Consider the following 26,144-nt stretch of genomic DNA (forward strand, 5'->3'; position numbering starts at 1 on the left):
GTGCGACTAGTGCTCGCCTGCATGCCAAACAGAGGCACTGCCAGCACAGTGAGGTACGGGAGCAGGAATGGGGATGATAGGCAGATAGCTTAACGGGGGATTTCTGGCACTTACACAGTGTTCCCATATTTTGTGAGAGGTTAAGTTTAAGAGTGGAATCGTTGTGTGTGAGTTGTGAGTTGTGAGTTGCGCGCACATATGTCCATTTGTGCATGTGTGTAGGCGCACTGCCCGTGTTTCATGCATTTGTGGAACAACTGAGGCCTCTGGGGAGAAAAGAAAATACTCAGATTGGTGTGATGCAGAGATCCTGACTAACACACACGCACACATCCACATCCTCATCCACCCACACACACACACACACACACACACACACACACACACACACACACACACAGAGGCTTAAAAATGGGGATTATGAGCTATATTTGTAGGTGTGAATGGAGAGCAATATTTTTCTCTCTCCTCTGTATTATGTGATCTAAAAAGTGAGCGCCTTCCTTTGATGTCAGCTCCTATCCTGCGTGTTTTCCATTGCGCTCTCCTGTGCGGCTCCAGGAGCTCGTTGGCCTATTCACTGGGCTTCATAATGAGCTGCTAATTATCCCAGGACCTCATCAAGTCTCTTTGGGCTTGCAGCTAAACCTCCTCCTCACACAAGTTGGCATGGTGACCGTAGGGGATGGGACCTGCATGGAGGAGGCCACCAAAAGAACCGCCACAGCGTCTCTCCTGCTCTCCGCTACTGAGGGGGAGTGAGAGGGACACATTTTTTTTTTGCTCTCTGGAAGGAGAGAGTGGGAAGTGTGTAGATAGAATAAGCTTTGGGCATTGCTGGGTTTAATTTTGTTAATGCTAATTGTGTAAGTGTTTATGTATATGTGTGTGAGCGTGGTTTTGTGTGTGTCAGTCACTCTGAGTAAATGAACTCACATTATGGGAAAGTTCTGACCTCTGGCAACTTCCACACTGATTTAGACTCCTCTGGCAGCACTGGACCTTTCCCATTTCCTGTTTATGGTGTCATGGAAACAGACCATGTTCCCTTCCTCTGCTTTTGCACTATAACATAAAAATGTACCCAGCTTCTAGCAACGAGCCACAGTCTCATACTTCAGTAGGCGCAAGAGCTGCAGCTCTGTGACGCTGCAGTGTCTGGGACCAGAATTAGAACTTCCAGTGACGAAGAGGTAGAAATAGACGGTAGAAAATTTCAGATTTATGGAGACATTTATCATCAAGGCCTTCATATAAATCACTTCTTAAAATGCCCTAATTCAAAGGCACCTCCAGTTTCCTTGAGTTGCTAAGCAACCATGGAGCGCCACCGTGATGCTCAGAGTCAAAGGCTGGCAGCCCACTGGTGTAAAGTGGATTGTGGGGTGAATCATTGTCTTTTATAGCTCTGGGGTTCCATTACATGGCCAGCTGACAGTGACAATGATACACTGTCATTGGAGAGTAATTAAGGAGCCTGCCGATCCCTCTGGTGTGTCCACAGGAAAATGATGTCAGCTGAACAGTTGCTGTGGGGTTCGGGGTATTTGACCAGTGCCAATGGACAATCAGTTCACCATTAGAGCTGATTTCAAAGATGCATCAACCTACGGTGCTTTTGCTTGAATGTTGAATTTGGTTGTTCAAGAACCATCAGTACAAACATGGTATTTGATATTATTGTGTATTTAGAATCTGCATGGCACAGACTACCAGAGTTTTTGTGTAAATACCTTTTGTAGTCCTTTTGTTTTTAAGTTATGATTTTCATATGCACTTGTATGTGTCTGCTTTTAGAGATCTCTTCTGTTGTGGTGTACTTTGCTCAGGGCTGAATTAACCCACTACTGCGCATCGGGTACACCTGAAAAATCAATTTCTTAAAATGTAATTTTGACTCAGTGCCCCTGTACAAGGTGCTTCATGATGAGGTAATGTTTGTGGAGCATTTATTATTTGAGCTATTCCAGCCTGCAAATCTACTGTTTTGTCTCACTGCTCTCATTAACCTTGTTTCCAGCAGCAGCAGGCAGCTGTTTTCAGGAGGAAAGCTCTGATAAACCCACTGTGCGCTCTTTGCCCAGCACCAGTTGACAGACAGACATAATTAAGGACACAGCAGAGCATTTAGCTGCTAAAGAGACAGATATTTTATCTGCTAGTTGGTGGAGACCAAAACAAAACTAGGAGAGTGAATATTGGACTTGGATTTGCCAGGTAGACACAAACATGATAAACCAGATAAATGATAATGTTGCTCTGTATCATAGACTGAATACAGTAAATATGCTCTGTATCAGCTTGGTTTGTAAATAACAGTAAACCACTGTTTGCTAACATGCCCAGTGTGATGATATATTGTGTCTACAGCTTGTTTCCACTTCTCTCAAGTGGCCAAAAATCAGTTTTAGTTTAACATCAGTGTGATGCAAATTTGTTAGACATAGACAAAGGGCTATTTTTCATCTGTGCCATGTGAGTAAAATCAAAAAGATTTAGTATAAATCCATTCCACCAAAGATCACTGCAGACAGCTGTAATGTTGTAATGTAAAATCATAGATGCTCACTGCAAATACTCTAACAAACTGTTGGCCCTTTGTGTGTTTGTGTCTTGCTAATTGAAGGCTAACATTCCTGAGGTCTATATCGTAGCTGTGGGCGCCATGTGTATGACTTGTTGAATCTGGACAAAACAAAGAGCGCAGTATGAGGAGAGAGGAGAGATTCCCTTCATATGACCTCACACTCTGTGGGACTTCTCTCTGTTACAGAACAAACAGCTCATCTCTGACACACTCCTACTGCAGGGCGACCAGACCTTGGTCAAATGGCACTCGTATACACATTTGGTAGTTTGATTTATCTTTTTATTGTTTTTTTTTTGGTTGTTTTTTTTTTAGGATTAGCAATAGTATGGGCGAGGATTGTTGCAAAGAGATTTTAAATGTATCTTCCAGCAGCACAACATTTAACAATCAGCTTAGTGTATTTTGGCAAACAGCTTTGAGGCCGGGTCTGTGTGAGCTGTCCCGAGGCAGTTACATCCCACCCATCTGGTTCAGCAAGCAGTTTTAAACAAACACTTAGAATTATTTTAGCATTTGACCTGGCATTAGAGTGCATTCCTTCTGTGTCTGTTCTCTGCACCCAGGCTCCTGCCACACTAGATTGACAGGGGGTGGACTGAAGCCAGACATTGTCAGCTCATTATCAACACATTGTCAGCCAACTCTCTCCACAGCTCTCCCTTCCTGTGTGGGTTTGTGTATGTGTATGTGTCTGTGTGTGTTGGGGGGCGGGGGGGGGGCTGTTATTGTGTGTGGTGAGGAGACTGTGGGATGACTTCAAGTTGAAAGATGCCTCCACGCTCACTCTCCTTGTCTGGGGATTACAGCTGCCTGAGGAAAGCTGCACAGAGCCACATGGAAGTGTGGGAAGTGGTTATGTGCAGACATCAATCTTTTCAATCTTAAACCCTTTTATCCCTTGTTACTTATTGTCTGTCGCTGAGAAATCGCTCTCTGTTTATCACAGGTGCAGACAGGCACATGCTGAGCCTCAGACGCAGACTTTCTGCTTCGTTCTTTTTCCGTTACACAAACTTCTGCTTTTTTGTTGTTGTAACATTTCCTCTTTCAGATGCCGCCAGGTTCCATACGTGAACATGTTTGACTATATTGTGTGTGTGTGTGTGTGTGTGTCTGCAGAGCACTTCCTGCTCTCTGACAGTGCTGTGATAGGAATATCCTCCTACTGGGCCAGCGAACAGCTAAGCTTGGCCCTCCTTTCCTCTCTCTCTCTGTTTCTGACTGTTGACGGCACACCTCACATTTCTGGCTTCTGACGTACTGCACACAAGCTGCCAGATGTGATAGTGGCTGAAAGAGAGAGAGAGAGAAAGAGGTGAGATTCAGACAGAGAGAAAGAGATATGTGTGTGAAGTGTGAGGGATGGGGGGTGGGGGCTGTGTCAGATGGTCTACAGCATAAAAGCCACCGTTCAATAGCAGTAAACAGAGAGCGCAAGAGTCCGAAAGGGGAGGGGAGGAAATGAACAATGGAGGGGAAATGCTCAGTAATCTGCAGTTTGTGCTGTCAGGCTCAACTGCAACAACGTGTCTGGACCTCATTGTAGGTAAAATCATTGGGCACGAGTGTGTGTAGAGGTTTGTGTGTGTGTGTGTGTTCAGGAAAGACACAGATGAACAGTCAGCACTGCAAAACCGTAGTTTATTTGCATATGTTGCGGACCTGTGATCTTCTGAGCTCCTTTCGGAAACCACTTGTCATGTTTTATTTCTTTGCACTCATCATGACATATATTTACATCCTCCACTTTGTTTATCAGGAACTTGATGAGATGGTTGGAAGTCACATGACAAAACATATTTAGATTTAGCTCTCTTGGCAGCTAGATGCATTGAAATTCACTGGAGAGGAACTGTTTTGCCAACTCCTCCGTACTGGTGGATTGAGCTCTCAAATGAGGCTTTACAAGACTTGTAATGATATCAAACGGAACTCCATATGTTTTACAAAATTTTGTATTTCAATATAAATTTAGATTTAAAAAAAGAGGGGGAAAACTGGTATACAATGTGTAAACCAAGCAGGGAGCTAGAGTGTGTGTGTGTAAGAGAGAGAGAGAAAGAGAGAGAGAGGGAGGTTCATGCAGGGAAACTGAGCTCTCCGTCTGGAAAACAGCATCTTTCCCTCCACTCTGCTCCTCCCCTCTTCCCTCTCGGCATCTCTCCCACGCTCCAGAGCTCAGCCTTCAGCTCCCCGGACCCTCCCAAATTCTCCCGAGGTACAGCCTGTTTGTGAGTGTGTGAGTGTGTGTCTGTGTGTGTGTGTGTATGCACTGAAGCCTGCGTGTGTGTGGGTACTTGACGCTGTGCTCAGTACTTTCCGTGTTTGTCTCTCTCCCTCTCTCCCTGCAGCTGAAGTGGGCGTGTGGAGCCTCTGACCCTCTCTCGCCCACTCTCTTTCTCCGTCTCTCCCTCTTTGCTGCAGCTACAGGGGGCTATGGATGGACTGCGTTTACCTCCACTCATCGAGGAGGCTTTGGACTCTACAGGTCTGTGCAGCTGTTTTGTCAGTGTGTGTTTTTCTGCTATGCTGTGCAGTTGGATGACGTGTGGCTATTTTTAGCCCTGCACTACAAATCAGATATAATCAACCGGAAAGGTAGAGGGTCGATGTTTATCTCTGCTAAGGAAGAGTGTTTACTCTTAAAGTGAGGGATGGGGTGGTGAACTGAAGAGGTGGAGGAGCTGAGGAGAGGTGGTCAGGTGGTAGGAGGTGGGGAGATTATTGTGGAAGCCCGTCTTTATTAGGAGCTGTATTCAAGCTGCCAGTCTGACTGACGAGTGGGCATTACTGTCAGCTATGGCATCTGTGGACATTTGATGGAGGCTTCACGCTGCCAGGTAATGGATGGCTGGCAGCCAGAGGCAGGAAATAATGTAGTCATTAGTCAAGGCTGTGCTAGATGTGTTGCATATGTTATTCTGAGGCTGATTAGAGAATTGATGCAACGTGCAATTCTACAGTGTTGGATGTTATTTTAATTCAGCTTTGAGTCTTTTTATACTTTATGCTCAGATTATTTTAAGCTCACAAATGAATTCCTGTGGAAAGCTCCCTTTGCATGCAGTGCCTGTGTTGGATCGCTTGCGTGGTAACTTCATACCACTGGATGCTGGTGTGTGACATCTGCCACAATGCATCTTCATTTTTTGTGCCTCGTACAGAATCAGTACTGTGTAACTGTGAGTTCAGAGAGGAATGTGTGGAATGTTTTTTTGTGTCTGTGTCCCAACAAGGAAGAGTGTGTGTGTTTTTTGCATGTAGTGAATGGGTATGCAGACAGAGTAACTCAGTGTGGGACACTGCTGGGAGGATGTTTATTGGTGTGTAGGGGCTCAGAGAGAACCACAGGTCAACAGCCCTTTGACCAGCGGCCAGGTTGCCAGAATCTGGCTTCCCTTTCCTGTGTGGTGCTGTCCTAAAAGTGAACTTTCAATTATTGTGTTGGATTATTTCTTAAAGCCCCCTTGCTCTGTGAAGCGAGTTGTTCGGTGAGTCATTTCCTTTACAACATTTATTATGCTGAAGCCTGTGTATTGACCTTCATAACATGGATGCTGTCTCATGAGAAATTCTTCCACCCTAACAAGCTTGTTCCTGTTATCTTAACCCTGGGGACCTCTTTCCTCTCATTGCAGCCTGAGGCATGCTTTTAAAGCTGAAAATTCGGCGGCTAGCGATGGCAGGTGTCTGGCTTAATGTAGCATGAATCCTGACTGATTGACCGTAACAAAGATAGACATACAGCAAAGGAAAAGTTGATTGAGTCGCAGCCAGTATTAACTTGTATCTTTTTGAATTTCATACGCTCGGGGGCCAAAATGGATTAAAGTGCATTTATTCTGTCCTGGCTGGGGTCATTTTTAGCTACACATCAGTCTGGGTTCTCAGAAAAAAGTGACTTTATTCTGAACAGTAGTTATTTTCTAGGCTTTTAATCCCACTGCTGTTTCTGTCCTGCTGGAGATGAATTCCACACAGCTCTGGGAGAAATGGTTCTAAAATCACTTCTCACATCTGCCAACCAGGAATACAGATGCTCTCACGCTAACACATGCTCCCACTGATCAATACAACACCATCACTGGCTTATTTGCCATTTGCAAGCCGTCTGTGTATCTTACAACTCTCGGCCACCGTATTGTTCCTCCCACTGGCTCGAGTTGCCAACCATCTCTCTCCATCCTTCTCTCTGCTTTTCCACTCATTATCTCTTCCCCCTCTTTTAGTCACAATCCTCTGCTCTCTTCAGCGCCCACGCACCCTCCAACACACACACACGCACACACACATGCACGCGCACACATAGACACACAAACCTTTGCACCTGCCAGCACCTCAGCCCACACAGCATTTCTCTCCTGTCCTCTCCTTTCCTTCCACTCCTCTCCAGTGTTGTGCCCCTCACACTGTGAAATTCACATCAGCAGCGATACTCCCCAAGGGGGCACAAACAGGACTTCTCTCAACTCTGTGGAAATAATAAACAACAAAACTGCTGTCTTAGTCAAACTCTGTGGATGTGGGAGCTGCAGAGACCTCTGAGAAAAACAACAACGTGAGACTCTCACATCAGCGTTTACAGTAATATGATCAGTCATGGGGCGAATTGAGAACAAATCTTACATGTTTCTCCACCCTCAGGTGTCCCACTTCCCTCTCTCTCAGCCCCGAAGCCCCACAGTGTGACATGTTTCTCTACTCCACTCTATCCCCATTTTTACCTCAACAGACTTTAGTGCTTCATTTAAAAAAAAAAAAAAAAAAAAAAACGGCTTTCAAAGCTCTCTGCAGGTCCCTGGCAAAACTGAATGTTCTTTTATTCTCTCTTGGTTGCATAATGGAAAAAATTCTTAAAACTTTCAGGTGAATGGAGAAAGTTCATGAATTCATGCAGCTTCTTCCTGCAGCTCATTCTATGGATTTTTTTGTAACTTTTCTCCTCCCTTACAGAAATGCTCAGCATTGTCAACCCATAATTAGTGTGCCCTCTCTCTCCCTCTCTGGGTCTTGATCCTTTTTGGATTTGGCAGCTACATGGTGAGCTGTGGTATCCCCTCTTTCCTCTGTGATTTAAGTGATGTAAAACCTTCCAGGGAGATTGCTTTCAGGTGGGAGGCACTGATTTGTGATCAAATGGATTATTACCGCATCACTTGTTTTCATGCTTTGCTCTCCGTCGCTGTTCATTATCCCTTAACGGAGAAGCTAAACAACAAGCACATGCACACATGCACACCACACCACCACACACACATTCCTATTAAAAAAAAAGAAAGAAAAAGAATTCCCTGAATCAGTCACTGTAGTATGTACACACTGACACAGTTTTTGTGCATGCTCATCGATCTAATGAGGCCAAATTATTGCACATTCTGTGATGCTTTTCTACTCCGTTGACCCACTTTCTCTTATTTCTCTTTGAAAGTGCAAACATGGATTTTCCATTTAAATAACAGAGCAGCTCATTAAGTCAACCCAACTCTTGGGTGCTTGTGGTTCCTGTTTCTTTTCTTGTCCTCTCCTGCCGCTGTTGTTCCTCTCCTCCCTGGAGTTTTGGGGCTCAGAGTACAGAGAGAGAGAGAGAAAGAGATAAACTCACATTAACCTCATGAGGCCTTCACCCCTGCAGCTCGCTCCTCATCTCAAGCTGTTGAGTCTCACGCAGTTTGAAGTCAGCACATCTTACACTACGGTGACCTCACCATGTGGGCTTCATGAGGGGCAGAGATAAGATCACTTGGGCTTCTCTGTGGGGACAAGCAAATGGGAGACAGAGAGGTTTCTATGGTAAGCAGAACTTTGGACAAAAACACAGCTTTATCACCTGGGTTGTTGGTGTACAGAGGTCACCATGGAGATTAACTATATGTCCTCCTCTGAATCCTGCTAGTTACATAAGGAAGGAAGCAGCTCCAGTTCCCTCAGGCCATATCATAACTCCTTCTCCTCCCTTGCATCTCTGTTATTGTCTTACCTTCTTTTCCTTTTTTTGTGCTCACACAGTCTCTCCATTTTTTTTTTTTTTTTTTTTTTTACGACTCCCCCTCCCTGCTCCGTTCTGTGTGTTGCTGAGGAAGTGTGCCAGTGCAGGGGAAAAGCTATAACATCGGTGCTGGGGTGGCTTCAAAGCTGGGGTAGGAGGGGGCGGTGTGCATTATGCATGGCCTCCTACACAGCTGCAGCAGAGATCCATGGCATGCATGTACATACTGAACACATGCAGTTTAAACATGGCAGACCTGTGTGATCATATGTATTTGCATAGGCTAATCAGGTGTGGCACATAGGTACACACTGCACATGAGCATACAGCGGTGTTTACATACAGTTTATAGTTAAGCCACATTCATACACTCACACAAATACACACACAAAACACTAACACTTCTACACCAGTCTGCTCAATGCCATTGTTACGCTTGGTTCAGCACAGCAAACCTTTAGACAGCCTCCGGCTCCTGTTTCAGTGAGCCATTGTGTCTTTTCATAGCTGATTTTACTCCAGGTGTTTCTCTTGATACAGTATAATTAGATATTTAACTAGCAATCATATGGAGAGATTAGTAGAGACTCATTTGCTGCATAGAGAAGTTCTCTTAAAAAAATGCTTTGTACCTCATTTTGACTCATATTGCACCTTATTCCCTGAAGCAGTATGGGAACTGGAAAAAGGGAGTCAAGGTAAAATGAGAACTCCTTATGCAGAAATATCTTGCTGCATATCTAATAAACAAAACTCTTACTCCAAATGCTGAATCATACTGTTTTTTTTTTTTTTTGTTTTTATGGAAAAACAGGTTAAAGCAACTCCATCCCCCTCCCAGAATGCATCTGTTTGCTAGAATCCTCATTCTGCTCTTCAATTTTGCAAAGAGCAAATTTGATTACACTCCTCACTCCATCACTGAACACCAAATCGGAGGCAAAACAAAAGGGCTTGCGTTGTCACATTAATGTTTAAAATTTGATCTCACACAGCTACTCTGAGATGCTAACAAAGAACGCTCAGCCTGCTCCTTGTCTCTTTTTTCTGAAGAGGCACAATATTTGCACTGACATACTCAATGTGTTTCACTGCAATGTGATTATGAAGGAATGTGCTGTGGCTAGATAAAGCCATCCTCTCCCTGGAGCTGTAACACTGCTCCTCAGATGACTCTCCTGCCCGTCCCTGCTCTTGTATGCATGCAGCTTCCATGTCTAATGCAATCCCAGCGTGACTAAAGACCAGCACTGTGCCAAGTATGCAGCGAAGTGATCACAGGTGTCATGGCAGCCGATTCTTCTGCACGGTGTTTGACATTCACTCACAAGGTTAGGTGATAAAGCTTCTTTAAGGAGCGAAATGATTAACAAGGCTTGTGGGAACTCTGGGAAGATAGTGGATGAGGTTCTGTGAGGGGCTGAGTTGATTAGTGCACAATAATATGTTTAGAGGTACCATAATATGATAGTGACTTATTACTTTGTCAACATGCCATCAAAGGAAGCTGAAGGAAGTTAAGAAGGGTTTTCTTGCCAGCTACATCTGTCAAGTATTTCCCTTCTCAATGCCTGACAGCACAATACTCACTGTAAGAGTTTGTTCCTGATTAGCTGTAGTTTGTGTCCGCTGGAGGACCCTGTGATTACTGCATCTCCAAAACCAAAGCACAATTCACTCGAGCCAAAGCGTTCCGAGTTATTACATCCTGAGCTAAACATCCCCGCAGGATTTCGATGTGAGTGATATTCAGTGGGAAGTCTTTTGTCTCTGGATGGCCTTTGGCTGCCCGCGGCTGTACAAGCAGCTCCGGCTCTCTACCCTGCCACACAGCCGCAGCTCTCCTCTTTATGACTAACTCATTACAGCAGCATCAAAGTTTAATGACAAAATAGCCCAGTGCTCATGAAACCTCTCACACGCCTCTCAGGGGCTGCATTGTTTAAATTAATGTTATTATGAGAGAGGAGAAAATGAGGCTGTGGCTAATGTCATACAGATATGATGAAAATGTGCTCGGATGTGATGGAAATAGTCACATCTAGTGAGAGCAACAACAAGGCAGAGAAATAATTACCACAAGGAATGGAGGCATCCCCTGAGCCAAGATTACACCGGTGAGCATCACTCTTAATTAGGTAGATCTTTAGTTAATGTTTTATCCTGTCTCTGGCTACACCGCCCCCCTCTCTTATCACTGCCTTCTGAGTACAAGCGGCAATTCTGAGGCACCTGGAGACCACTTGAACATGAAAAGTGCAACGCTACATATCAATTTATGTTAAGGTTATTGAGAAATCTGAAAGAAATGACTGCAGCCCAGTGCGTGTGATGTAAGCGGAATTTAATCGGATGAGACTGAAAATGGGACAAAAGCGATGCTTTACCTTTAAAACTACTCCTGAGTACAAAACAACACTGTGAATATAATCTCCATTTAGCTCTGGCCTTTCGCAGCAAATCTCATCTGACTAATGGGAAAAGAATTCAAATGGGAATTTGCCGTCGCGTCGTTGTGCTGCAAATGATGCGTTTTCTGACCTGCTCTGCATTTGCCCTCGCAGCTCTACCAAGCGAGAGCTGCTGTAATGTCAAATCCCGTTTATGTGCATTGCCCTACACCATATACATTGTCCCATTAGGCTTTACAGGCCAACATTAACAACAGCTCCTCAGCCAGGCCAGGCTGCCTGCAAGGTCGAGGAAAACCAACACAAAAAAACAAACAAACAAACCAAAAAAAAACAACATGTGATGTGACACTGTAATATGAGAAAAAACGTCTGTTTGTCACATCTCTCTTACTATGAGTAGTAGCTTGTGTTATTATGGACTTTGAGGTGCATTGCTGGGTGGTGAGTCATAGTCATTGCTTCAGCATACCAGCCCCCCCCCCTTCTCTCTCCGCATTGTGTCAGCTAACTCACTCCACCTACTGGTTAAAACATTTAAATCCACGATGCAGATTGAAGAATATGAAAAAAAGTGATGCATGTGTATTAAAATTCTGAATCAGTCGCCATCACCATGTGTTACATATTAATCCTTTCACTTGACATCTAAATGGTATGTAACCTTTGACATGCTTCGACAGTTTTCAGCATATACTCTCATCTATGTTTCCCCAAGTGAATGATGTTCTTGTTTCCTGTGTATCAGAGTCCCAGCTCTAATCTCCTGAAGGGGTTGTCTGTTATGTTGTGGCGTGTTGAATTAGGGTGCATGAGTTGAATAGAGGCTGGTGTGCAATGGACGCAGTGCAAGTTTAATCACAAGATGGTGCTGTTGATTCAAAGGACAACACAATCTGTGCTGCGATTAAAGCATGACTGATGACAGAGGGGTTTGTCACCTGTAAATCTCCCTTTCTGTCTCCCTCTCTTTCCATATCAGGCATCCCTTTCTAATACATGCTGTCGTCTTTCCATTAGATGACCCGTGCGATCTGAAGGCAGAAAGCAGCCCCACTATGGACAACGAGATAACAGCCAAGGAGAGAGGCGTCCTGGAGGAGAACAACGAGAAGGAGGAGATGGACCAGGAGAGAGCTCAGGAGGAGGAGGGGGAAGAGAAGAAGCTGAAGGAGGAGGAAGGTGAAGGGGAAGAGAAGAGGAGGAAGGAGCAGGAGCCACTGACAGAGGAGCAGGAGCTGGAGGAGCTGAGGGCCCAGGTGTTGCAGCTGCTGCTGGAGCTAGAGGACGCCAGGCAGACCTCCAACAAACACCAGGAGAGCTTCCACGAGCTGCAAGGTGAGGCCACTGAGACTCTTATACTACTCATTCATTTTTTAATGCCATGAATCATTAATCTTCCTTTATACAAACAGCCATATGACCATAAATCAAGATCTAATCCTAACACACTCAATGCATCAATGCACCACGTACTCTGAATCGTGCCAACTTTGGCAAATCGAATGGAATTAAAAGCGTAATTTTCTTATTCTCATATTTTTGTTCATTGTGACCATTAGTCATGACAACATTTCATTCGCCACCTCTGCTATAGAGATTTGTGAAATGCTGATTTTGGCAGGAATAACAACAATCAGGGCAAGGAGCTGTAGCAGCTACAGATCTCTAAAAAAATTCAGTTCAACAGATACAATGTCAAATGTTATTTTTTACTCCAACTTTCAGCCAAATCCCTCTAGCTATTGTAGCAAACTGCACGACAGTGCAATCTGTGCATAGCTTGTCTTCTTACTTTTGCCATAAAGTGTGCAGACACTTTAACCATTAACTTGTACCTGCTGCAAAATCAATAGAAACCAGTGCGACTGCCAAGTTGACCAAGAAGTGAATACATTGCTATGCTGGGGCCCATTTCAGCAAATTAGCAACATGCAAGCTGAACTTTCCAAGAAGAGATCATTTCCTTTCATGGTATTTTTTGGCACAATTCCTCCCAGGCTTGGAAATGTATTTGTCATTTTCAGGTGACAATTGTTTGTGAAAGATGATGCTGCCACCATTTATGACCTTCAGTGCTCACAGTTTGCTTTCATGAAATGTGTTGTTTCCTTCAGCAGATCAATGTTGTTCTAGTGGCCATGTTTCTTAAGTTTCCCACATCGCAACAAGTCAGGTGGTAAGAAAAAATGTTGTCTAGACCATTCAACAAAGTTGACAAAAATATGAGAATCAGACCCAGATTGAGGGATAAAGGGATTCCCTTTAATACTCTTGTAAATTGTCAAAGTTATGGATTCCTGATCTCAACATCTAAGCCTTATGTATTATTACCCATGAAACATTTCCACTTTGTGTCTCGGTGATTGTTTACGTTTTCACACAATATACATATATACACAGTGACTGAAGAAAAGCTCTGTCCCTGTCCTGGAAAACTTAACTTTGCAGCCAAGACGCCTCCTCTTCATCACAATCTAGCTGCACATGAAGAAGCGTAAATGTTTATATGCGGTCCCTGACACAGCCAGCTCCTCATGGCTGCTAAATGGAGCATCACATCATATCTTAGAAATGATGAGCTTAATGTTCAGGGACACTAGCAGTGAGTAAGGCCTTAGGTATGGTGCTAAAGTGAGCTCAGTGTGTCTGTGTGTGTGTGTGAGTGAGTGTATATAACTGTGTGTCCTACTAAAAAACATGGCGCAGTGAGCTCAGTTGTTTGTCTGGCAGTGGTGGAGGCATTCCTCAGACAACTGCACGCATGCTGAGGGAAGCTTCCAGACCGGGTGTCCTAGACCACAACGAGAAATCACGATTGGTGGACTCCCACTGAGGATGGTCAGCTGTTCAGGGTGCTGGCAGCTGTTGGTTGGGTCCACAGTGTTCATGGTCAGAGGATGACATAAGTTGAGGTGTGGGTAAAGATCAAGGATAATTCTATGACTAAAGATGATTATTAACACAAGTTGCAAATTGCGGTACACTCACCATATACTGGCTGTAATACGATACGAACAGGAAAAGAGAAGGCAGGCCTGTGACCAGAAGGTCTGAACCAGCTGGACAAAATCTGGAAAAGACAAGAAATTAGAGGAATAAAAGATCAGCCAATCTGAAGCAGCGTGTTGCTGATAAAAAGGGCACATTACAACAAACTAATATTTAGCCATGTAGATATTCTAGTTTTGGTTTGAGATTTATGTTCCTAAACCAATATGATGTGGGTGAATTGAATTTTGTTTGTGCTCACAGTATTGAAAAAATATATTTAAAAGATTTAAAAGCAACATGACTTTCCAGAAGCAAAGTCTCCTCTGTCCTTGAAAATCGATGACAATGAGTTAAATGTTATTTAACATTTAAAACTAGAGACTATGCCAAGCTTGCAGCTCTGTGAGGTTGTACTTACGTACAGTAGCACTTAAATAAGGTAAATGCTAACATCACGCTAATGCTAAAATGCTGATGTTAAGCAAATTACAAAGTCATCATCTTACCTTAGTGTGTTAGCATGCTAATATTAATGCTAATTTGCAGTAAACTCAAAGTACAGCTGAGGTAGATGGGAATGTCAGTTGTGCAGGTATCTAGTCATGAAACAGAGCATTAGACTAATCAAAATTTTAAGGATGGTGGTTGAGGAAAAGTCAGGGATCACCAAAGTGAAGAAGTAGAGCTGCTCAGAGGAGGTATTATAACCTCTTGCCTTGTAAATACAGCGATGGCTGTAGCTCTCCACAGGACTCATAAGTAAACAGCTGTTAATACTTACACTGGCTATGTAGCAATAGCAAAACATGCAAGTAGCACCTTTAAGAATATGCAGCTCAACTGACCCTTCTTTGTTTTAAACCAGCTGCAGCTGTTGTTGTATTAAAATCACTCGTGCATCTGCCTGAAGAGTGCAGCAGAAGTTACTTGGCATGATGACGCACACAAAATGAAACCAAAAAGAAAGAGAAATGCAAAAATAGCTGCAAACCAAAAACTGTGAAAATAGTAGCTAAAACAATATTCTTTATTTTGTTGTGCTGTTCTTAAAGGTTATTAGATTCACTGTCCAATAAAACAGGTATTTATGAATGAATATACTAACAAATTGATCACATTGTGTTTAACACACAGACACACACACACAAATTCTGCTCGTGTCATTCAGTCATGCCTCAAGGTTGAACAGCTTATCAAGTTGTCATCTTTCTATCGGCCCGCTGAACTGACATTTTCCTCTTATCTCTCTACCCACTCTGCACTCCCCGTCTCTCCTCTCCTCTCCTCTCCTCTCACCAGGTCTGTTGGAGGATGAGCGTCTAGCCAGTGCTCATCAGGCTGAAGCTTTCACACGCCAGATCCAGAATCTACAAGGTGAAAAAATAATAAAACCCTCAGCAATGAGCCTCTGTTCTTTGATGAGCCCCAACACTTAATTGGATTCCTCAATCATGGAAACAGGAAGAATATTTAGAAATCTAAATTACATATTGCATATTACATTTCTTATGTCTGCCAATACGTTTGCTCTGTAAGCTGCCAATGAATAACAGTTTGTTAGCATTAATCAACAGGACTTCCATCTTCTATGGATTTCTCTACTGAACAGTCTCAGACAGAAAGAGCTATATTAAGTATATTGGGATGTAATTGACTAGAACATGTTAAATGCTGTAATCATTTGGCTAATTGATTTGGGGGCAATCACTTTTTACAACCATTTTTTTAGTAGATCACATAGATACATAATTATTCTTCAGAAATGCCTTAATGGCATATGTGCTCAATGATGAGGGGTGAATAAAAAACATGCCAGTCTTAATATAATTCCTCCAAAGAAACAAGGATAATGGCTCTGAATACAGGAATGAGAAAAATGAATAAAGAAGAAAACAAAAAAACACAACATAGAAATGAAGAAGACTAACTATACAGACTATATTGTGTATAATGTACTATATTACAGAAAAATGGTTGTAAAATGAGCGATTTGCTCTTATTATTGTTACTGTGAGAGGTAGAGCAGAATGTCCTTTCCTGAAGATACTAAACTAATAATCAGAATCTGACCCTGAAAAAACAAGTCTGTTACCATCAGTTACATCAGCACCTCTTTCAAACAGTACCCACACATACAGGATGCACACACACACACACACGCAGGATAACACACCACCCACACACAGAAACACATACAGGCCCACTGTTGCAAAACCTCAGGTGAGATCACACACACACACACACACACACACACACACACCTAATCTGATGCTGCATTCTCACCCACTCATTCCCCATGAAGGAAACCTAACCTTCTCCTCCTCCTCCTCTCCCCACAGCCCAGCTGCGCTCTGTGCAGGAGGAGATGGACAGTCTGGAGGAGGAGAAGGAGAGCGAGCTGGCTGAGGCCCAGGAGGAGCTGCGTGCGGCTCAGGAGGAAGTGCTCCTTCTCCAGCAGGCGGCGGAGGAGGCGGCGGCAGAGAGGGAGAACGACATCGCCTCCCTGCAGGAGGAGCTGTGCCGCCGGCGGGCCGAGCTGCAGCGCCTCAGCGAGGAGACCCAGGAGTACGAGCTGGAGATCACCACACTGAGGGCCGAGATCAGCATGAAGAGCCAGCGCAGGGAGGCCGAGAGGAGAGAGGGTGAGGGTTGAGGATGGAAGGAACAGATCAGTGCATTAATAAAAGAGAAAAAAACACCTAGAAAGATGTGAATAGATCGATGTAAAAGAAGAGAGATGAAAGACAGAAGGTGGAAGTGGCTTCAGTGGACTGCACCTCCCAGACAACCTTATTTTACTTACAGTACATCAAAGTTAAAATACAATAAGTCTTGGTTTTACACCTCATTCTTCACACCTTGTGTAAACAGCCATCAGTGAGAAGGGCACACTAAAAAACACAAACACCTACTGTCGCTGCTTGTGCCATGGAATATGTCCAGCTCGCTGTAAGCAGAAATAGCGCATGTTTCTGTTGCTGCTGCTGTGAAAGCAAAACATGATGTTGAGGAATGTTCTTGTGCCATGCTCACATCATGTCAGCACCCTGCTGCAAGGGGAATGGTGTGTGGATGTGCACCTACCCAACGGTGGACCTCCCAGCACGGTTACAGGTGGTGCAGAGACACAGTGCAGGATCACTTTCATACAGTCATACAGTGGAATTAGATGATGTGTGTGCATATAAACAAACTATTATCTCAAATCTCTCCTTCATATTGCAGCAAAAAGTTAGCCACTTGTGGTTTTCCAGAACATAACCCCCTGCCTCCGTCTCTGTGGATGTCAGGAGAGGCCGATGCCCTCTCCCTCACCTTCTGCAGGGTGATAGGTTGTGATGCTCCAGGTCCTGACAACAGGCACGATTCGAGCTAGACACTGCACCACTGGCACCTTAGGGACGAACAAACGCACCACGCCACCAAGTCCCCTTCACACTGAGAGCTTCTCCCTGAGCACATTTGTCACATCATGTGCTGGAAAATCAGCTGAGGTTTTAGTAAAATTTGAAGTTGTGACACAGTTTTTAAAAATGTTGATTGGAGATTTTTGTACCTACAATAACACACTAGCAGTAAAGTAGCCACTACTATGTTAGCCTGCTGCATGAATATCTGCTAATATACACTGTATACACTTCAAATATATTTTTCTAGATAGTTGTGCCTTGTGGTTACTCTAGAGCTAGTGGAGTGCAACAATACATGATTATTTTCAGATTATGATAAATATGTTGAATGATCTATTAAGGAGGAAACATTGTTATGTATTTTTATTTCTTTTTTATTTTTTTGAACTCATTTGATATAGTGGCCCACACTTGTTCAGCGCAGTCCCAAAGTCCACTGTTGGTAAGGTAGATGTGTGGATACATGTGTTTGTGTGTGTTTGTGCACTTAGGATACCGGGGACATGAAGTCATTAGGGGGTGGGACACACACTTCCAACACATGATGTCACCGTTGGGCTCCGCAGCTGAGCCTCTGGTGGGACTGAGGGAGGGGAAGATCTCATATTATGTAATTGTTGCGCTCTTTCCTGAACACATCACAGAAAAGTGTAATCTAAGTAACATTGGAGATCCATTTTAAAGGAATGGTTCAATGTTTTTGCGAGACACACTTCCTGGAGTGTCTGCTGGTTGCCTGCTAGCTGCTGCGAACTGACACCTTTGTATGGATGAAACAAGCAAGATATAACATTAAAAAGAGTGAGCTTTAGAGGTGAGTTTTGTTAGTGTTTGACAGAGCCAGGCTAGCTGTAGGTTCATAACAGACAGATATCAAGCTTCTCCTGTTGTTGAACTATTGCTTTAACATAGAGAGCTGGAACAGTGAGATCAAAGATGATCTCTACAGATCTGCATCCTCTTTAAATATCTTCATCTCTGACCTTCCTTGTTCCGTCAGGTGACGTGGACCTGCTGAAGGAGGAGTGCCGTATGCTGAGGGAGGACTGTGAGACCCTGAAGGAGGACAACAGACGTCTCTCAGAGAGGCTGCAGCTGCTGCAGAGACAGAGGACATGGTGAGAGGTCAATGGCTGCTCACTCATCAGCTGCGCTTACAGGATCAGTTGGAGGGGATACCCTCTGGAATACAACCGCAGAAATTTACATTACATCTCATTTAGAAAATACTGGCCACCTGTTTAATGATTGCAGTGAATTCGCAGCATCATACAAGGGACCACACTTAAGTGCTGAAACCATTAGTTGATTCATTGATTGGAACATTAACAGAAAATTAATCAGCAGCAATTTTGAGACTCAAAGTTCATTCTTGACCTTGAAAGCAGTTTCCGTGCAAGTTCTGTTTAGTAGCTGCTCTGGCGTTATTCGAACGCATCACATGATCTACCTCAGCAGATGGAGAACTGAGCAACTCCATCTGCTGAAGATCTTGTGACGCATCAAAAACTTTATTTATAGCATTTACAGACAGAAGAAAAGGGACAAGGGAGATAGAAGGGACGGAGAGGACAATCTATAAAACAGACAGTAAACCACAATATAACATGAAATGAAAAAAAAAAAGCCAAAGAAAACAGATGGGTTTACAGATGCTCCAGAGTTGAGACACAACAACAGCATAACTGTAAGTACCAGAGCAGCTATTAAGTGGAGTGCGGTGAGAATGTTGTGTCAATTTAATTAAAAAAATGAAATTTTGGTTTTGGACTGTTAGTCAGGCAAAACAAGTTGTAGATAAACTGAAATTCTGACATTTTAAAAGAAACTAAAAAAAATAATAACAATTTGAGTAATCAGAGATGACCGTCTTTCTTGCAGTCCTATTACAAGGTTGGCTAGATACAAACAAACTGTAGCAGAAATAATGTAATAATGATAAATTGAAAAAACTGTGTCTTCATTGGTTATCACATTGTGTGCATGTTGTGTTGACATCTCTGAAGACACAACACAGAGGTAAAAATGCTGACTAGCCCTCTGGTAATCACATAAAAATATCACAGCAAACATGTCTGGCCTTGGATCATGGAAACTATCAGCACATTTGGAGCCCATTTTTGAGTTGTCAGGTATTTCAGCTGAAACTGAAAGTATGTGGTAATGTTTATTCCCGCTCCTTTCGTCCACCTCACAGCTCCAGTGTCTATCTCTCACTGAAAGAGGAAGATGGAGGGGAGGGCACAGAGGGGAAGGAGACGGAAACTGGCTCAGACGAGGTCATGACAGAGAGCTACATGACCATGGCCCAGTCTGAGAACTGCCGCCTGGTGGACGCCTCCATCCAGAAGAATATTTCATTTGATGGGAAGCCCGTGACACCCACCGGCTGGAACGGAGGCGTTGGGGAGATCTTCTCCCTGAGGGACCAGCTGAAACAGGCTGAGGAGAAGGCCTCACAGGTTCAGAGAGAGGTATGATGGGAAATGACTGGAAATATCAAATTCATTTTGATTTTGGGTACAGTAAAGTCAAACAGATTCAAGACTGATTGTTTGACCTCTGTGTCCTCCAGTGTGACGGTCTGAAGATGGAGCTGCAGGAGCTGCAGGTACTGTATGACAGTAGTCAGAGGGAAAGAGCAGAGCTGGAGGAGGAGCTGCAGCGCTGCAAGGCAGAGCTGGAGAAGCTGTCAGGGGGGGCTCAGGTGAGGGGCAGACATGAATAACTTAATAGTAAACAGCTGGTATCAGAAGAAGGGAAACTGAGTGAAATGCTATATGATGCTTTGTGGGATTCATTCTCACGGTCTTTAGGAAACTTAAAAGAAAACTTACAAAGATGTGTCTTTGCACCCACACTGTCAACTAACACACCTCACATCACACCTGCTGTATCCCGTGTGTGTTGAGCCCACTTTTTATGTGTCTCATACTGTAGCAATATATGTTTTGATATGAACTGACTTGGCCTGTCAGTCCATATCAGTATTTACTGTGTGCCTCAGGCTGGGGAACTTTCCCCCCACTGTGTCTGTGTCCTAACCTCTCTGTGATGGCAATGCTTAAATACTGTTGTTGGACAAAAACACAAAATCTGCAAAAAGGCATCCAGGCATCAAGCAAGGAATGCCTGTTTCACTACTATGTGTGCTTCAGATGTTGTTCAGTAGAAAAAAGTAATTACAGGACCTTTTTATCTTTATCTTTTCAGTTTTAAATGCTTTTTCCAACTTTAAGACTGGTTTGTGCTCATTTTAATGAGGTGCTGCGTGAAGCATGCAGTGAAATGAAACTTGTCTGAAACAGATAATTAAAACAATTAACAGCATGGCCAGATTTCCTTTAGTCACAGTTACACTTATTGCATTTGTTTGAAAGCATCAATAATTTTGAAAGGATTTGTGTATTCAAGTGCTCATGGGAAAGATCTGAGCTGAACAATGCAATAAGCTACCAAATTCATTGTAATTTTTAGGATGTCTATATTTGCTCATTATTTGTCCTCTGGGTTTCACTTTATGAAGTGAATGCAGTGCAGTTGGGCACTTCAATGCACCAACCCCAAGACAATTTGTGGTTTCAGCTGCATTGGCTTGCAAAGAGACACAGAGCAGGAAGTATGCATTCAAAAACCTTAAAAAACTAAACAACCTAAAAAAACAACCAAAATCTATGCTGTCTTGGAGCAATGCAAAGTGGTGTATGTGCAAACATGAAAAAAGTAGTGTTTTGTCTACAACAGCCATGATGAGATGTCTCTGCATTGTGTCAAACTGTCTACCCGTGCCTGTCTCTGATGCTGTCCTTGTTCTCTGAATGTCCATGACCTCTCAGCCTGTTTAACAGCAAATTAAGCAAAACATAAAAACAAATGAACCATAAAATGAGGATAGAGAGACAAAAATGCCACCATACTGTATATGCTAGTCACAACATTCATGCTGTATGTCTTTCTTTTTTTGTCACCATAACATCACATGCAGCCAATAAATGTCACACGTCCTGTGCTCACACACACTCCCATTGAGTTGAGCGTATGTCACCATAAAGTTATGCACTGTTTGTTTAATAGGAAATGCACATCACTCCATCACACTCCCTCCCCTTTATCTCACAGCCATAGACCATGTCGCACCTTTACTTTAGTGATTTTTGTAGCGGTGGTCCCCTTGTGCTGTGGTCTCATTCTTTTTTTATCTGTATTTATTATTTTGCCTCTTCAGTCCATCTGTTCGTTCATTCCCTTCATCTCCATGGTCCTTGTGTTTGTTTTTATTCCCTCCTCAGAGATTCATCCATGCGTCTGAGCACCCTGTTCTCTCCATCCCCTTCATAGGAATGATTGTAATAGTAGCTGTGGTCTGGTGCTGGTTGTCGGAGCTGGCGTCCCAGAGAGCAAGGTATGGGAGGAGCTTATCTCTATTTGCTACGTATGGTTTTTACGCACATTCAAGGATCAGTTCATGCAAATTACGGGAAAAAAAAAAATCTCACAAGGTAAAAAACTAGATTTATTTAGCAATGCAAATACTGTAGTTTTAGTTTGATTTGGAGCTCAGGTTTTGAGATATCCACCTTTGAGAATTATGCCTGCGCCAGTGCAATGGAGGTGAGGTGAATTTGTTTCTGATTACGCTTGAAATTCCAGACTCTCTCAAAAAACTGTCTAAAGTTTCCATTCACACTTTATTTCGCAGAAAGTGGTTTTATTTGAGCCACTAAAGTGACAGTGCCAGTGGTTATATGGAATGAGTTGGCAAGAAAGGCCTTTCTTTTTGAAGCAGTTCTCAAAGAGAGCAGCAGTGGTTCTGCTGGGAGAAATAGCCCCCCTTGTAATCAAAATGAAAAGGTATTAATAGAGTAATCATGAGAAGTATCATGTTAGAATGGCTGCACTGTTCACCTGCAGGAACAGGACTGGGTGGTAGTTGTTAGCTGGTATCCAACCAGCTGATGAATGAACTGGAGCCGGTGAGGCATGAAATAAACAGCTGATCAGTCAATATAAGTATCTCTGCCTAATGTGACGCTATGATTCATCTCCAATAAAAATCATAAAGACTCAATTCTGTGGATTATCCACAGCAACCAGGACGAAGCTTTTGGAAAGATGTGCTGCTGTGAGAATCGCAAATTACAAATTCCTTTCACCTCCATTGTATTGTAGATGACTCTCCACATTGGAGGCAAATATGTGTATATGTTTAGAGGTAATTATGTTTTTTGTTATTTTGGTGAGCTGACCCTTTAATATAATTATTGAGAATCTTTGTAATTCGTTGGGTTGTTATGGGAGGGTCTAATCTGAAGAAATGCCACATACGGCTGGAAAAATCTCCAGTGAATTAAGATCCTTAAGGATAATGATGTTAAGTAGCTGGAGAGTGGACATGGGACGGGTGGGCAGTTTGTCAGATTAAAACTCAAAATTTCCTTGAATCACACTCGATTAAGTCATTTCTAGGAATAGTTCGACATGTTGGGAAATATGTTAATCTGTTTTCTTGCCAAAAGTTAAATGAGAAGATTGATAACCACACTTGAGACTGTGTGCTAAGTACAAAGCTACAGCCAGGAGATGGTTAGTTTAGCATAACGACTGGAAACAGGGGGAAACAGCTAGCTCAGGCCAGAACTCAGAAATATTCCTGCCAGCTTCTCTGAAACTCAGTAGTTCACACATTGTATCTTGTTTGTTTAATCTGTGCACCAACAGAAACGTAAAAACAATAACTTGTGGTCTTAGGGAGAGTTTTCAGCTGTAACTGGCTAATTGTTTGCCAAGAGTCGTAAGAGCAAAGTAACTCCCCATAAAACCACAAAATACTTTTGTTTTTGTGTGTGGATTAAACAAACACACAACCTGTTCATTGGTGAGTTTTATAGGTGCTGGACAGAGCTAGCCGAGCAGTTTTCCCCCTGTTTCATTTTTGATGCTAACGTAGGCTAATAGCGGCCTGGCTCCAGTTCCTTATTCAGCACACACACACATGGGCGTGGTAACAATCTTCTCATCTCGCTCTCTGTATGAGGCCTGTTGAACATTTCCTTTAAAAGCCCAGCCTGGTTTATTTGTGGCTGATGGATAGTCTCTAACACTCTCCTTTTCCTGTCTTCCCTCAGGGGAGTGAGGTAGGTTGGAACTCCATTTTGACTGTCACTGCAGCCACGGCAGTGCTGCTAATGATGACCAGCTTGTTGAGAGCTCTCGTCCGATTTTGACTGGATGGGCAACAACTGCACAGGGACAGACGTCTGCTTCAGACCAGCCCTCGTTCTCTCCTGCCATGTCTATAGACTGAACTGGAATTCTCTAAATGTGATAGAGCTGACAACTTAGCAGTAGAAAATGTACGGGAAATTTTATCTGTGATGAGAAGGTACTACATGCACACACAGACGGAGGGCGATGCTCTAAGTCTCATTTTGTTGGCGTTTGGTGAGAAGATTGCTATGACGATGACCTGCAGAGAGCCCACATGAGGAATGATCTCACTCCACTAAATGTATGCCAGTGCTGTCTTTTCTCCTCTGTGTCTGTGAATGTATTTTTTTTCTCTCCTTTAGCTAAACAATGTGATAAGATGAAGATTTTGATTCTTAATGTGCACCTAATGGTTTTCAATTTATTTAACTGTTATTTATTTATTTTGTTTGTTTAAATATTGTTCACGACTGTCTCTGATAATAACAGCAAACCAGGAGCCCGAACATTTAACGCACTGAAAACCCTCAAAAAGCAGAAAACAGTTTGCATTTTTGTTGGAGTTGTTTACTATGAGTTAGTTCCCCCAAAATACTAAATGCAATAAATGCACAATACTACAAAAGCGTATTAGAAATCAAAACATCTGTATGAATCAACATATCTACTGTCCTGCCACTGTTACTCTGACCTTCCCAACATTAGATGTCAATTATAACCATTTTAAACACAATCAATATGCGATTATAAGGAAAACAGGTATGATTAACTAAGCACCTGTCAATGTATAAAGCTCATGTTCAACCTGACATCACCCCTGGTGGGTGGAGATTGCACGTCTTCGCGTTGTCTTTCAGTTATGTGCTTTGCTCCAAGCTCTGTCTGTCTGCCTGCCCAAGCATTGTCTTGTGTCTGACTCTGAAATCAGACAACTCCCACGTCCCCCTTTAATTATCAGTTAACCAAGATGCCAGAAAGTCAGTGCAGTGTTTCTGATTCATCTTGCCTGCTCAGCGTTCACTCTGAAAATCTCAACACTTAACACCCACAGCTGCATTAATACACTTAAAACACGGTTTGCTGTAGTTTTGTTATGCGCTATATAAAAAGATATCTAAGCAACCGTGGGAACAAATTCTGGGATAATTGAGCTATATTATTATGTCTTCTTTCATTTCAACTCGATGTTGATTTAAATGAGGAGAAATAAACTTTTTTCTTTCTCTCTAGCACAATTTAAAAGATTTGGTTTTTCCAAGTTTGTAATTACTCAGATTTATGGTGATTGCAGTTTGTTAGAGGTACACAGTGTGATAATGTTGACTAGCAGCAATCCCTTGTTTACTGATGACACGAGACAAACTGCAGGTCTGATCAACACCGGTTGGCATCTGGCCACAACCCAGATTAAACCACTGATGCAGGTGAAGTGGGCGACCACGGTTGGTTGTTTGTGTGGGCATTTAGACATTGACATGGTTCCAAAAGATGTAGATAAGAAGGTGTCAGAAAATTTTAATTTGTCCAAGCATTAATAGCAAAATATATATGTATATGTGGAAGGACTCTGATTATTGTTTACATTTGTGAGACTTTTTTTGTGAAAATCTTTTAGGACAGAAAAAAGCATGCGACAAAACATCTAGAAGCACAATATATAATTTATGTTGGTTATGCTGATTATGTTACTTTGTATTTCATGTAAATAGATGTGACATATAGTACTATGGGAAAGATATTTCTTAAATCCATTTGTACTAGCTTTGTAGAAAGTTTATTCTATTTTGAAAGAGCATCGTATATTTGATAGCAAATTATATGCTATGTAAATGTTTATTTATGGTGATGTTATTCAGAAGCCCTACTAGCATTACTGATCATTTTCAGTACCTCTATGTTCAAAGGTGGTATAGCCATTGCATGCATTTAGATTACATTTGACCTTAGCTGCCAGACAGAGCAAATATGACTCCTGGTTTTTTCACTCCATTACATTTCAGAGATGTAGTGAAATGATTTCTGAAAGAGTTGTCATTAAACAGAACCTTGATAAGCAATGCCTGACCAATGATATCTCTGCATATGAACATACACTAAAGAAATAATGTGCCACTGGACTGCAAATATTGCCACTGTATTTAAAATGATCAATTTGCAATAGAAATTAAATTTCCATTGACTGCAATGGTACAAATGAAAGTTGTTGGATTCGGGACATTATTTATCATTATTTCATGACTATTAACCTTATCATAGTTTCATAAGCTTCTATATTGCACAGTGTTGCTCAGCTTGCTGCTTTACATATTGATAGCAGTGTTGTTTTCAATATAATTGTGGCTATTTTGTTACCTGGAGGTCTATTTTGTACTGTAAATGACTTGGAAAAAATAAATATACTCACCCCGCATGATGTCTGAGAGCTTTCTTTTCCTGGGAGGTGGCGTCACCGGCTATCACAGTCACGAGGTTTAAGGTGGCGTGGAATCCCATTCATGAAATCACCAGCAGTCAACCTGAGTGAGAACCATGTCTCTGCTGGCATC

At 42.7% G+C, this 26,144-nt stretch overlaps 1 protein-coding gene across 4 annotated transcripts; it reads left to right on the plus strand.

Annotated features, from left to right (window-relative positions):
- Positions 1 to 3,826: 3,826 nt before the first annotated feature.
- LOC139631131 (coiled-coil domain-containing protein 136-like) lies at positions 3,827 to 26,008 on the plus strand. 4 transcript variants are annotated; one of them, XM_071495118.1, is made up of 10 exons: positions 3,827 to 3,905; positions 4,942 to 5,078; positions 12,008 to 12,325; positions 15,281 to 15,355; positions 16,321 to 16,623; positions 18,392 to 18,509; positions 19,589 to 19,865; positions 19,967 to 20,098; positions 21,681 to 21,793; positions 23,517 to 26,008. In XM_071495118.1, exons 2-10 carry the CDS (start codon positions 5,027 to 5,029, stop codon positions 23,527 to 23,529), a joined length of 1,401 nt encoding a protein of 466 aa, XP_071351219.1. In that variant the 5' UTR covers positions 3,827 to 3,905; positions 4,942 to 5,026; the 3' UTR covers positions 23,530 to 26,008. The 4 variants fall into 4 exon arrangements, 3 of the variants coding, with proteins under 3 accessions (XP_071351219.1, XP_071351210.1, XP_071351226.1); XR_011693306.1 differs by lacking the exon at positions 3,827 to 3,905 and adding an exon at positions 4,682 to 4,808 and having other exon boundaries at positions 21,730 to 21,793; XM_071495109.1 differs by lacking the exon at positions 3,827 to 3,905 and adding an exon at positions 4,682 to 4,808.
- The last annotated feature ends 136 nt before the right edge of the window (positions 26,009 to 26,144 follow it).

This window comes from Trachinotus anak, unplaced genomic scaffold, assembly GCF_046630095.1.
Source record: "Trachinotus anak isolate AG129_WGS33_773 ecotype Australia unplaced genomic scaffold, CSIRO_AGI_Tana_v1 ptg000002l, whole genome shotgun sequence".
NCBI lineage: Eukaryota > Metazoa > Chordata > Actinopteri > Carangiformes > Carangidae > Trachinotus > Trachinotus anak.

What these genes read in the sequence shown, in the direction of transcription:
- LOC139631131 (XM_071495118.1), top strand. Translation starts at nt 5,027, where the DNA reads ATGGATGGACTGCGTTTACCTCCACTCATCGAGGAGGCTTTGGACTCT. An exon ending in GAGCTTCCACGAGCTGCAAG is followed by an intron (nt 12,326 to 15,280) that starts GTGAGGCCACTG and finishes TCCTCTCACCAG; the next exon opens with GTCTGTTGGAGGATGAGCGT. An exon ending in CTGCAGAGACAGAGGACATG is followed by an intron (nt 18,510 to 19,588) that starts GTGAGAGGTCAA and finishes TCCACCTCACAG; the next exon opens with CTCCAGTGTCTATCTCTCAC.